Here is a 13,592-nt window from a genome sequence, read left to right as displayed (position 1 = left end):
TTTGAAACAGTGAGCCCCTATAAAGTACTGGCCAGAATGAGTGATTTACACATCCCAAATGGGGGGAGAAATTTCTTAATGTGTTTTCTGATTCTATCTAAACATGATCGGGATGTTGTTATGTTGTGAAAGCAAAATAATATTTTTTCCCTGACCTGGCTCCTTAAATAGGCTTCCCAGCAGAGCATGAGATGTAGTATATAATATTAATAACTATCCAGGGAATAGAGAACAGGCTCGCTATTCCAATATTTAGCTTAAAAAGAGTCCCACCCTGGGGTTTAATGACTGAGGTTAAATACACTGCATCGCAACACATTCATCTGAATTAGCTATCTATCTCTGCTAGTACGCAGCTGCATATAAATCTAGGGGTCCATACACTAGGAATACTACCAATGCTCCCTCTAAGCTGCGGAGTCTTGTGAGCAAAGATTCTACTTGGTGAGCTTCTGGCATTAAAGTTGTGAGCGAGCGATTTGGCTGCTGCTTAAATTAGTTTGCTCTGGAGCCGTCCTTGCTGAGCGATAAAAAACTGTGAGCTAGCTCACACTAACTCAGCTTAGAGGGAACACTGGGCATACCTTGAGAGCCAGTTTGGTGTAGTGGTTAAGTGTGCGGACTCTAATCTGGGAGAACCGGGTTTGATTCCCCACTCTTCCACTTGCACCTGGCTGGATGACCTTGGGCGAGCCATAATTCTGGCACAGCTGTTCTTGAAAAAGAGCACTTTCTGTCAGAGCTCTCTCAGCCCCACCCACCTCACAGGGTGCCTGTTGTGGGGAGGGGAAGGGAAAGGAGATTGTCAGCCGCTCTGAGGCACCTTTGGGTAGTGAAGGGCGGGGTATAAATCCAATCTCTTCTTCTCGTCTTCTTCTACCCTCCAGGTAGGACCCGAGGATCCCCCGGAATAAGAGCTCATCTCCACACTACAGAGATCAGTTCCTCTGAAGAAAAGGAATGCTTTGGAGGGTGGACTCTACGGCATTGTGCCCCACTGAGGTCCCTGTTCACACTCAAATCCCCAGGAGGTTTCCCAACCTGAAGATGTTACCTCTGCCCCCACAAACCCCACCAGTGGCCGGGGGCACCTGGAAACCCTCCTGTAAACAGATGTCGCAGAAAAGGCGCCAGTCACCATTTTATCTTTTAGGAGGGCCACCCCGAAAAGGGGATCCCATTTATTTACTTCATTCATGCTCGTTTCTTTCCCAGAATGGGGACCCAAAAGCAGCTTACGTCACTCTCCTCACCGCGATCTTATCTTCGTAACAACCCTATGACGGACAGGCTGAGATTGTGGGATGGGCCGAGGTCACCTAACAAGTTTCCATGGCAGAGGGGGGCTTTGAGCCTGGGCCTCCCGGATCCCGGTCTAACCACTGCACAGCGACACAAGGTGGGCCTCCCACATATCTTTAGTCCTGCAAACTGGAATGCTAGCAAGGACCACAGAATGCTAGCAAGAACCTCCACGAGCCAGTCCTGCAATTGGAGGGTTAACTGGTAGCACTTCAGATTTTGCCTTTGACCGCCAACTGCTGATCCTTGGATCTCAGATGTCCACACGGCAGGGATCGGCTTCTCCACTCTGTCCAGAACATTTGAGTAAAATAGAGGAGCTCCGCGTGGACATTCGAATGGAAGTTGTGCCCGTTTGTGCCTTTGTGTGCCACAATGGATGTCTGTGAGACCTATCCTACTCCCACTAAGAGTGTACAAAGAACTGAACGAGACTCAGAATTCATCTAGTCCAGCATCCTGTTTCCCCACAGTGGTCAGGCCCTAGAAGGTCTTTAAGCAGAGAACTAAGGCCAAAGCTTCTCCGTGCTGTTGTCCTCTCAGCAACTGGAATAGAAGAAGAAGAAGAAGAAGAAGAAGAAGAAGAAGAAGTTTTATACCTTACTTGGGAGTCTCAGCGCGGCGTACAACCTCCTTTCCCTTCCCCTCCCCACAACAGACACCCTGTGAGGTAGAAGAAGAAGAAGAAGAGATTGGATTTATACCCCGCCCTTCACTTGGGAGTCTCAGAGCGGCTTACAAACTCCTTTCCCTTCCCCTCCCCACAACAGCCACCCTGACAGAAACTGCTCTTTTTCAAGGACAGCTGTGCCAGAGCTTGTGACTGACCCAAGGTCACATCAGCAGGTGCAAGTGGAGGAGTGGGGAATCAAACCCCGTTCTCCCAGATTAGAGTCCACACACTTAACCACTACACCAAACTGGCTCTGAACACAGAGGTTCTGTTTAAACAGGGCCATGTTTGCTTTTCTGATTGTACTGGTTGTAGAGGTGGCAAAACCTTTAAAGCCCTGCGTGGCCTGGGACCGAGATACCTGAGGGACCACCTCTCCCCATATGTGCCCCAGAGAGCTTTGCACTCTGCAAATCAAGACCCCCAGCCCAAGGGATGTCCACTTAACCTTGACTAGCCTGGCTTGGTGGAACACGATGCTCCCACCTGAGATCAGGGCCCCGTGGGCTTTGTTACCATTCCGCAGGGCCTGCAAAACAGAGTGTTTCCACCAGACCTTTGGCTGAAGCGGCGGGCGTCCACTAAAATCTCGGCCTCCCCTGCTGAAACCGGAGCGACCATCTCACGCGGCCCAGGTTAAGAAGCTCAAAAGACCAATGGCGCTGGCTGGAAACCTCCGTACGAGGATCAATAGTGGACTTCGTTTTAATTTGCGTTGTTTAAATTGTTTATATCTACATTTTATAGGGTTGAAATTTTGATACGTTCTTCTAATGTGCTGAGAGTCCCTCGGACTGCAAGGAGATCCAATCAGTCCATCCTAAAAGAAATCAACCCTGACTGTTCCCTGGAAGGTCAGATACGGAAGCTGGAGCTCAAATACTTTGGCCACCCAATGAGAAGGGAGCACGCACTGGAGAAGACCCTGATGCTGGGAAAGATTGAAGGTCAAAGAAGACGGGGACGGCAAAGGATGAGATGGTTAGACAGTGTCATAGATGCAACGAACATGAAACTGAGCAAACTTCAGAGGACGGCGGAAGACAGGAAGGCCTGGCGGGATCTTGTCCATGGGGTCGCGAAGAGTTGGACTTGACTGTGCAACTGAACAACAACAAAAATGTGCTGAGCCCGTTTGCGGGGAGGACAGAATATACATTTGAATAATAAATAAATAAAAATGGCCAGAAGAGCCAGCATCCCCCTTGAATATTACCTAGCATAAAGTAGCAGTCTCCTGGGCGAAGGGGTACTGCCAGCCCCGGGGTCTCGATGTCCCACGCTATTTTCAAGCCAACATGCCAGACGGATGGGTCTCTACCATTTGAAGTTTCTTCCTCAGGAACATCAGCGGCAGAGTCTGGGGGGGGGAAACAAGGAAAGAAAAGCAAACAATTCAGCCGGAAACATCCTCATTTGCAGAAGGTTTCCACTGAGAAATCACTTTTTTCCACGTCAGCTTTTAGAGCTCTTCTACATTCATTCATGAGACATGTGAATGGTGGATGCAGGGGAGGGGGGGAGATAGCCGTGTCTTGTATCATTATTTTACAACGCTGTATTTCAAAAGATAATATCTGGGCTCATGTTGTGTTCTCAGCTGTGATCAGTGTTACGTTCAACTTCAAGACGAAACTGATTTTATACTGGAAAGGGACGTTTCAAAGTTAAGAACACAAGGGAGTTTCAGAGTTAAGAACATAAGAGGAGCCCTGCTAGATCAGAGCAGTGGTCCGTCTAGTCCAGCATCCTGTCTCACGCACTGGCCAACCAGTTCCTCTGGAGGTACAACAACAGGGAACAGAGGTTGAGGCCTTCATAGAATCATAAGAAGAGCCCTGCTGGATCAGACCAGTGGTCCATCTAGTCCAGCATCCCGTCTCACACACTGGCCAACCAGTTCCTCTGGAGTTCCAAAAAAAGGGCACAGAGGCCAAGGCCTTCATAGAAACTTGAAATAAGCCCTGCTGGATCAGACCAGTGGTCCATCTAGTCCAGCATCCTGTCTCACACTTTGGCCAACCAGTTCCTGGAGGTCCAACAACAGGGCACAGAGGCCGAGACCTTCCACTAATGTTAGGAGCTGTAGCTATTGCCTCACCTTAAGATTCAGACAGACAATGTGTCTTTGCCGCTATTCTGCTCATAATGAGATCAGAGTTTATTTTAAGATTTCTGTGCAGAGAGACGGTTGAAGGCTTCCTGGTTTAAGAAGTTTTTGACCCAACTCCAATGCACTGACGCCCACATTCCACTTGCCTTCTTCATCCTCACCATGCATGGAAGGTATTTATATAGCTCTGCAATTGTTAGGAGAGAGTTTGCAGTCGATTCGTTTTGCCGGTAAAGGGCTTTCTAACGAGCAAATGGACCCTCTGGAACCACGAGAGGCTATCAATAAGCGCCAGACAAACGCCCCGCCGTCTCCAAAAATATCACAATTGGACAAATGAGCTTACTTGTGTGCCACTGGAAAAACAGGTGTCAAAGCGATATTTTCTGAAAACTTCATCCTTATTCCTTTTCAACCAAAACACTTAGAGAGGCAGGGCAAAAACAGATTTATAACTTTCATTATTCCATGCACACAGACGGATCAGTGGCGACCTCCTGGCTTCTGAATATTCAAGTCATTCATCAAGTAAAGCTGATGCAGTGTTGATATAGATCGGAGAAAGCAAAGTGATTTCCTAGCCTATTTTAAGGAAAATCAAAGATGTACCCCAGTAAAGTTTTTTTTTTGGGGGGGGGGTTTGAGTGTGGGGGGGAAGTGTCCAATTGGACCACATTCTCAAGTTGCTTTGTCCTGTCTGAAGCAAGCAGTATGTGTGTTTGGCGTGGGGAGAAGACACTCTGCGATGCTATTTATTCTATAAAGCAAAACACAAATAATAAGAGCAAAGAGAGGGGGAGAAAGCTCGGGGAGAAATACATCCCCCCCCCAATCGATACTAACAGCTTTCGACAGCCATAATATTTTCTCTCTCCTTTATGAAGAAAAGTGTAATTTAATTGTAAAAGAAAGAGCCCTTTCTGAAAACAGCAAACGTAGTGTGATTCTATCCCTTCCAAAGCGACGTGACCTGGACGTTATAAGATAGACGTGACCTTTGCGGGTTTAATTCTGCCTGTTAGCTAGCGCACCCCGTTCACACTGGCAGCGGTACTGTACATAACATGGCCCCAATAAACTATGGAACTACAATTACAGACAGCATTTTCAATCAAAGCTTCCTGGGGGTCTCCTCTTAAATCAAGCACTTTTGCAATGTGCTTGTTAAAACAACTCTCTCTCTCTCTCTCTCTCTCTCTCTCTCTCTCTCTCTCTCTCTCTCTGTGCAGTGTGATAATTTATTTTATTTTATCGCTTAAGCATACAGTTCACCTGTAGCTCCCGGACTGCTGTCGGACTGCTTAAGCATACAGTTCACCTGTAGCTCCCGGACTGCTCCTGAAGTTCATAACTAATGCACTTTATAATTACCTGCAGAGATTGAGACTGATTACTCCCACTGTGATATTTTGGAAACAATAGAGAACAAGCTGCTACTTGCTTTTCAATGTCAATTATTCTAAAGAGATTAAAAACAACAACAACGAGAAAGAGCATACAGGGGAGGGGGCGTCTTCTCAACATCTGTGGTTGGATCTGCCAGCAGACCCTGTCCACGGGGGGAGATGAAACATAAAAATCGGTACGTTGCAACGAGTGGCCGAGACCAGGCCTGCTCTTGTTGAAACCACATTTCCCGTGTCTACCATCTGCCCAAACTGGAAACAGTTTTTCAGGAGGACCTGTAAAAGTCTTGCCGACACCGAGCTATTTTTCATAAGACTGACCCAAACATACGGATAGAGATGTAAAATTTCTGAAAATTTTGAAACCGGGGAAAAAATGAGAGGGGGGGGGGGGGGGGGGGGGAGGTTCCCCCCAGGAAAAAATGGACATTTTCAGGAAAAAAGGAGAGAGAAAAAAATGCAATATTAGTACTCTTTACAGACTGAAACTCACTTTGTTAATTTGGGGACATAAAATGCAGTCTGCATAAATTGGCTTGGCATACCTATCATGTTTGAGATCTTAAAAGTACAGCTTATTCAGAAAATAATAACATTGGACGTACTTTTTAATTTTGTTTTATTTTTGCTACAAATGAAACTACACGGTCCTGGAATGTAAAGAATACCTGAACTATAGGAAACCTGCCTGTTTATGAAAGCAGGCAAAAACAACAATAAAAGAAAACAATGACATTGAATTTGGTGTAGTGGTTAAGTGCGCGGACTCTAATCTGGGAGAACCTGGTTTGATTCCCCACTCCTCCATTTGCACTTGCTGGATGACCTTGGGCAAGCCGTAGTTCTGGCACAGCTGTTCTTGAAAAAGAGCAGTTTCTGTCAGAGCTCTCTCAGACCCGCCTACCTCACAGGGTGTCTGTTGCGGGGAGGGGAAGGGGAAAAGAAGTTTGTAAGCCGCTCTGAGACACCTTTGGGTAGTGAAGGGCAGGGTATAAATCCAATCTCTTCTTCTTCTTCTTTAAATTGTATTTTTTGTTACAAATTGAACTACAAGGTCCTGAAACGTGAAGAACACCTGAACTATAAGGAGCCTCTTTTGCCTGTTTAGGACAGCAGGCAAAAACTACAAGAACAAAAACCAAAGAAACCATCAACATATCAAAACCAAGAACATTATCTTATTTCCTCTAATCCTCCTAGTTCTCCACAGTACAAACAGCTTGAGAGGACAGAAACAGAGCCACCAGCTATACCAACAAGATGAAGCCCGCAAGCAAAAAGGAAACTATAAAGTACTGAGACTGAAGCATAGCATAGTGGTTTCAGCTCATCCTTTACTTAAGAATTAGGAAAACTTGAGATACAGTAGCTGCCCAGAGGCCACTTTAAATACAAGTACAAACCACACCCAACACACACACTCGTGACAGGATTATACAAAGTTACTGCACCGATAGGTTCCCTTGAGGATTCAGGCAGTTCCCCTTCTCTTGTGACAACTGCAGTGCCCGCTAGAGACAGAAATTCATCTTTCACTTGCATTTGAGAATTGTACCCTCCGTATTTTCTCAGTATTTGAATTGAATTCCAGTATTTGCTTATCTTCAGTGTACAGGAATTGCAATGATTTGATACTTTACGTACTCTTACATAAAAGTCTCCATGTTACATAGTTTTTAAGGAAATAATATTGGAGGATTAACTATATGAACATCTTGTCACAAACATGTTATTTATCATTGTAAAAGCGAACATTCCATAATCCATTCCCCCCCCCAGGCCTTCCCATCTCTACATAAGAAATTATAACAATCCAAAAGGCCAGAGACTGTTCATTCATCATTCCCGACTTTTATTACTTCCTTTCTCAGCCAGTTGGTCCCTCTCCCAATCTTCCTGCTAGCACACCTGTCTACCCAAACTTCCCTATACCTGCTTCCAACTTCCCACTTTACCCTTTCTTTCACCGCGTTCCCCCATCTTTGCCAGGTAAGACTTCAGATGCCTTCAGCCTCAAGTTGTTTAGTTTGTTTGTTTTTAAAAAAAGATTACAAAGAGTATCTTGAATCGGGCCGCTACTAGACAGCAATAAATTTCATATTACCCAGTTTCACCCAGATTCAAGCCGGTAATGATCCGTTTTGAAGTGAACCGGTATAGGGCTGCTATTTCACACATGGCTTTCCCCTTCCAGTAAAGAGCTAGATCTGAAGTGGTTTGCCATTTCAGACTGCACCGCTTTTTCCCCAACGTTTTTCGCCCCTGCGGGCGATCTCCGGCTTTTGTCTTTTAAACGTTCGCTTTAGAGCGCTATAGCGCTATAGCAGTATTGAAAAAAAACACTCCATGCATTTCAATGGGATTGATATAATGCTATTGCGTTATAGCGCTATAACGCTATGAAGCAAACGTTTAAAAAAATCCGGACATCGCCCACGCGGGCGATAAACGGCGGGAAGAAGCGCATCGGAATTGGGAGAGAAAACTGAGGAGTACTTCGAAGCGGTTGACAGGTAAAACGCTTCAGCCCCATTTCCTAAACGGGACAGAAGCGACTGTGTATGAAATGACAAATATATTCCGGAAGGGAACCAGTTCTCAAACGGTTCTGTCTGAAATGACAGACCAGAAAACGTTTGGGAACCGTTCCTCTTCCGGAATATATCGCCTGTCTGAAATTCCTCAGCTACTCAGCAAAACAAAAATGCAGCTGCTGCATCGTGAACCAATTACAAGTTCCAAACAATTTCCAAGGAGAGTCCCACAAGTAATGTTACAGTAATCTATCCTATACACAGATCAAGACGGGTTGCCATGTTAGTCTGCCTGTAACAGTAGAAGAGGGTAAGAGTCCAGCAGCACCTTAAAGTCTAAAAAAAATTGTGTCAGGGTACAAGCTTTCAGGAGTCACTGTTTACTCTATCCTGTACATGATAAGAACCCATAGTATCTAAAATTGTCTAGATTCTGGTCAACCAGTAAATATCAAAAGACTCCCAATCGCATGCCATAGAATGCACAGATTATCAGCCAGGCAAAAGACTACTAAATTGTCTATGTGCGCCACTTCAAAATTATAGGCAGGTTTTTGTTTTCTAACATGACATTTGCAAAGCAGAACCAAATGTCCTTGGAATTTTGCACCCTCGGCAAGGGCCCCTACTTGGGTTGGCCCGGCCTCTGCCTGGAAAGATAATTTCCCATGCTTTTTAGAGGTGGCATCTTCCCCCCTGTCGCTACCGAAAGAGAAGTAAATGAATCCCATTCCAAACAGGTTGGACACATTTACCGTTAACTGACCTTGCATCTATTTAAGTCGCAAACAAGAGGGGATTACTGGTCAATTATCAATCTGCAACTGGTTTCTAGAAGTCACTCAAAGTGAGGCTGGCCCGAAACTTCTCACCCCCGTTATAACCACAATGGAAATTCAGCCAAGCCATATTTTTTTGCTTCATTTTATGTCTGCATATATATTTAATAATAACTTCTAAAAGAAAATATGTTGTGCTGGGGGAAAAAAGGCACCAAAAAAGTATCGCAGCCTTCAAAACAGGCCGCTATGGCAGTCAATCACTGGTTTGTTAGACTGTTAAACATTAACTTGTCAACTAACAGATCCAGTTGTTTATTACTCTACGATTTACACAGTCAAGTAAGCCTGAAGGGGCAGAAGGCCAAGAACAATACCAATCAAAACTCCTTATCCACGCTGAAAACAGCCTAGACACATTTTGGAGAAGGAGAAGAAGAAAAAGAAGAAGAAATGTGGAGTGCTACAGAATTTCTGCCTACCTGTTAATCTTTATCCATCTTGGCCCAATTTAGGGAACAGCGCCTTATATCGATTACAATACCTACACACAATGTCTGTCTTCAACCCCACCTCAAAGACATTTTTTAGGAAGTCTGGAAGACTGAGAAATTAGTTCAGAGAAGAGAAAGAGAGGAAAGCCAAAGGAATAAGCCTTGAAGACCAACATGTTTATTGTGGCATAAGCTTTTGAGGAGTTTGAATCCATTCCATTGGATGCTTGAAGCATGTCCTCAGTTGGACAATGGGCACAAGGGGGAGAAAGTAGCCAGTAAGGTCGAAAGGCCATGAGACCCAAATAGTATCCAGCCTGTGCTAGAAGTAAGCACAAATGTACATGTTGGTGGAAAGTGCTTTAAAATGAAGCTGACTTATAGCCCACACCAGTGTTCCCTCTAAGCTGAGTCAGTGTGAGCTAGCTCACAGCTTTTTAGCCTCCAGCTCACACATTTTTGTCTTAGCTCAGTAAGGAAGGCTCCACAACAAACTAATTTATGCAGTAGCCAAACCATTCGCTCACAACTTTAATGCTAGTAGCTCACAAAATAGAATTTCTGCTCACAAGACTCCACAGCTTAGAGGGAACATTGGCCCACACCATAGTGTTTTCCAGGGGTCATTTCATAGAAAAAGAGGTGCAGGAGCTCATTAGCATAACGTATTAGCATAATTTATTTACATATGCCACACACCCTGACATCACCGGAAGTGTGTCGGAAGACAACACCCACCACTCAGGCTCCACTGGACTGTTTTGGATTGCTAGCTATTGGGGGGGGGACGTGCAGATCTGTCCTCACAGAGGAGGGAGAGCTTGTACCTGAATAAACCTTGGCCTTAAAGGTGCCACTGGACGGTTTTGGATTGCTAGCTATGGGGGGGGGACCCGCAGATGTACTATCACAGAGGAGGGAGAGCTTGCACCTGAAGGCGGGCCGAGGGGGCCTCTGCAACTTACCTGGCTGCTTCCTGCTCCTCGTAGCCCAACTGAGGGCTGCTGGGAGCAGGGGGTGGGGCTTGTTGCATGTGCCCGCCCCCTGGGCTCCTTACTGCCGGAGCTCCGCTCTTGTGCGCTCCCGCAGGAAATGACCCCTGGTGTTTTCAAGGCAAGAGACAAAAAGAGGTTTGCCATTGCTTGCCTCTACGTAGCAACCCTGGACTTCCTTGGTGGACTTCCATCTATATTCTAACCAGGGCCGACTCTGCTTAGCTTCCGAGATCTGGACAGATCAGGCTAGCTTGGGCCATCGAGCGTATATGAGACAAATACAATGCTCCTTCAGAACAGCAGCAACTGGCGATACATGTTATATTATTTATGGTGAGGCATGGAGAGACGGTGCCCCAAAAAAGAGGGGAGAAAATCTAAACCAACAAAGCACAAACCTCCAAAGGTCGGGGTCACAGCACCGATTAGTGACCCCGGGCCCTAAAGAGGTCAGGCTAGCTACCACAAGGGCCAGGTCCTTTTCGGTGGCGGCCCCTATCTGGTGGAATGAGCTCCCGGAGGAGATCAGGGCTCTGCGGGACCTTTTACAGTTCCGCAGAGCCTGCAAGACAGAGCTCTTCCGCCAGGCTTTTGAGTAGGGGCCGCCGCCGCCACTACCACCACCGCATAACTGCGGAGCAGAACCGTCAGGCTGGGCTGATGAGTAATTGGAACATCATGGCTCATGGCATCCCCCTTCTGACTTCTGACCTCTGACCTCCTCCTGATATACAATAGAGAGTGCGCAATTTTAGTCCTTCATGTATCCTGTGCGTTGTCAATGTTTTTAGCTTCTGTTGTTTTAATTTATCTGTTTTATAGCACTTTGTGCCTTGTAAGCTGCCCTGAGCCTGCGTGCGGGGAGGGCGGGATAAAAATGGAATGAAATAAATAAATAAATAAATAAATAAACAAATAATAAAAGGCAATACGGGCCTCAGGAAATTAGTATCTAGATTTGCACCTTTAGTTACTGCATTTCTGGGGCCAACCACGCAAACGCTTACAGAGTTGCTCCGGTGGAGGAATTTGGGGGTCATTCCAAGAGTGGGTGGGGACGCCCCCAAGCTGTGGCCCCCAGAAACGGGGGAACCCGCGCATGGACCTGGGGGTTGTCAACCCTACTTTTGGGACCATCTGATCTGGAATGATGGAGGGTACATATCAGTTGGGGTGGCATGTGGCTCAATGGAAGGGCCTCTGCTTTGCTGGAGAAGGTCCCAGGTTCAATCCTGAGCATCTCCAGTAAAGATCAGCAGATATGAAAGACCTCAGCCTGAGACCCTGGAGAGCCACTGCCAGTCTGAGTAGACAAGACTGACAAGCCCAATTGGATTATGCATGGGAAAGAGCAGGTAGAGAAAGAGGTACTTTTCTCCCTTTCTCACAATACAAGAACTCAAGTGGGCACTCCATGAAATTGCTGAGCGGTCGAGTTAGAACGGATAAGAGGAAGGACTTCTTCACCCAAAGAGGGATTAACACATGGAATTCACTGCCACAGGAAGTGGTGGCGGCTACAAGCATGGACGGCTTCAAAAGGGAATTAGATAGGCATATGGAGCAGAGGTCCATCAGTGGCTATTAGCCACAAGGTATAGCTAGGGGCTCTGGGGCAAGTGATGCTCTGTCTTCTTGGTGCTTGGGGGGGTCAACAGTGGGAGGGCTTCTAATGTCCTGGCCCCACCGGTGGACCTCCTGATGGCACTGGTATTTCTGGCCACTGTGTGATACAGAGTGTTGGGCTGGATGGGCCTTTGGCCTGATCCAACATTGGCGTCTCTTATGTTCTTATGGTCAAATTCAGTATCAGGCAGCTTCATGTGTGTGCAATGAAAGCCAAAGGCCTTTTAATGCTTCTAGGAACAGCTTTGTGGCTAGCACACCCCACTGCCATATCATAAGATCGCATATGAGGCATGTCCTTTGGAACACCTCACGGTTTGCCGTGAGGGCACGCGGGGAAGGATTTTGAGCCTACAGAGACAAGGACTGGGATGAAATTCTATTCAACGGCACTAATAGTTCCCACTTAATCAACCTATTAGCAAGTAGCAACAGTTTCGGGGGCAGGGGGAATTCCCCTGGATTTGTAAAACGAACGGGGTTGCCGCCACGTTCTGCAGAGCGGAGACAGACAAGGCAGCTATTGATCAAGCCGCGCCAAGTAAATTGGCAAACAAAGAAACTTTTGTGGAGGTTAATACGATCACATAACACTGCGCCGGGAACACATTCTGCCAGGTGCGCTCCCCTGCCAGGAAGACGCTGAGCCTTCTCCAACTCCCTATAAAAGTCTGGAGAAACCAAAGAGATATCAGCATTAGTCGGGAGGCCCTCAGTACCGTGGAAAACCAAGTCCTCATTTAGCAAAAAGGCACCTTTTCGGAGAAGGGAAATCCTTCAGCCAAGCAGAGAGTCTCTTGTTACGCGCCTCACAGACGATCGCCATTTACATAGGCATTAAAGTTCAAGCTTCTGCACCCATTAGGACAATATAGAAGCCATTCACTTCTGAAGTGATCTTTCCAGAAGGGTAACTTCAGACGCTCTGACTACTTTCTCTCCCACATTCACTCCGAGGGCATGTCTCCACCTCTGCCCCTCACTGTATTTGGTTTTGGCCTCCCATTATCTCAGAACTGATCTCAGGATGAGGTGCAAGCCACCTTGGCTGCTTACAGAAATGTTCAGAACAAAGATTGCTCACGAGGCCGTCTCTCTCCGTTCAGCGTGGTCTCGTGGTCAAGGGCGGCGGGTTCGAATCTGGAGAACCGGGTTTGATTCCTCAATCTTCCATATGTAGCCTGCTGGGTGACCTTGGGTCAGTCACAGTTCTCAGAGCTCTCTCAGCCCCACCTGCCTCACGAGGTGACTGTTGTGGGTAGAGGAAGGGAAGGCGATTCTAAGCCACTTTGATACTCCTTAGGGTAGAGAAAAGCGGGGTATAAAAGCAATTCTTCTTCATTCCTTAATATTAGGGAACATAGAAGAAAAAGAAGAAGAAGAAGAAGAAGAAGAAGAAGAAGAAGAAGAAGAAGAAGAAGAAGAAGAAGAAGAAGAAGAGGAGGAGGAGGAGGAGGAGGAGGAGGGGGGGGATTGGATTTTTACCCGCCCTTCACTTGGAGTCTCAGAGTGGCTTACAATCTCCTTCCCTTCCTCTCCCCTGTGAGGTAGGTGGGGCTGAGAGAGCTCTCTCGAAAACTGCTCTTGAGAGAACAGCTCTGAGAGAACTTGTGACTGACCCGAGGTCACCCAGCAGCTGCATGTGGAGGAGTGGGGAATCAAAGCCAGTT

General features: G+C 46.6%; 1 protein-coding gene across 1 annotated transcript in view; it reads right to left on the bottom strand.

Annotated features, from left to right (window-relative positions):
• FTO (fat mass and obesity associated) overlaps nt 1-13,592 on the bottom strand; it is a gene marked incomplete at its 3' end in the record, with an annotated part of 177,145 nt that overhangs the window by 65,704 nt on the left and 97,849 nt on the right. Inside the window, exon 5 of the mRNA XM_015422227.1 lies at nt 3,192-3,335. Coding sequence (XP_015277713.1) covers nt 3,192-3,335 — 144 coding nt within the window. The remainder of the gene's footprint in view (nt 1-3,191; nt 3,336-13,592) is intronic.

This window comes from Gekko japonicus, unplaced genomic scaffold, assembly GCF_001447785.1.
Source record: "Gekko japonicus isolate JY-2015 unplaced genomic scaffold, Gekko_japonicus_V1.1 scaffold1051, whole genome shotgun sequence".
NCBI lineage: Eukaryota > Metazoa > Chordata > Lepidosauria > Squamata > Gekkonidae > Gekko > Gekko japonicus.
This window is presented reverse-complemented; position numbering and strand designations above follow the sequence as displayed.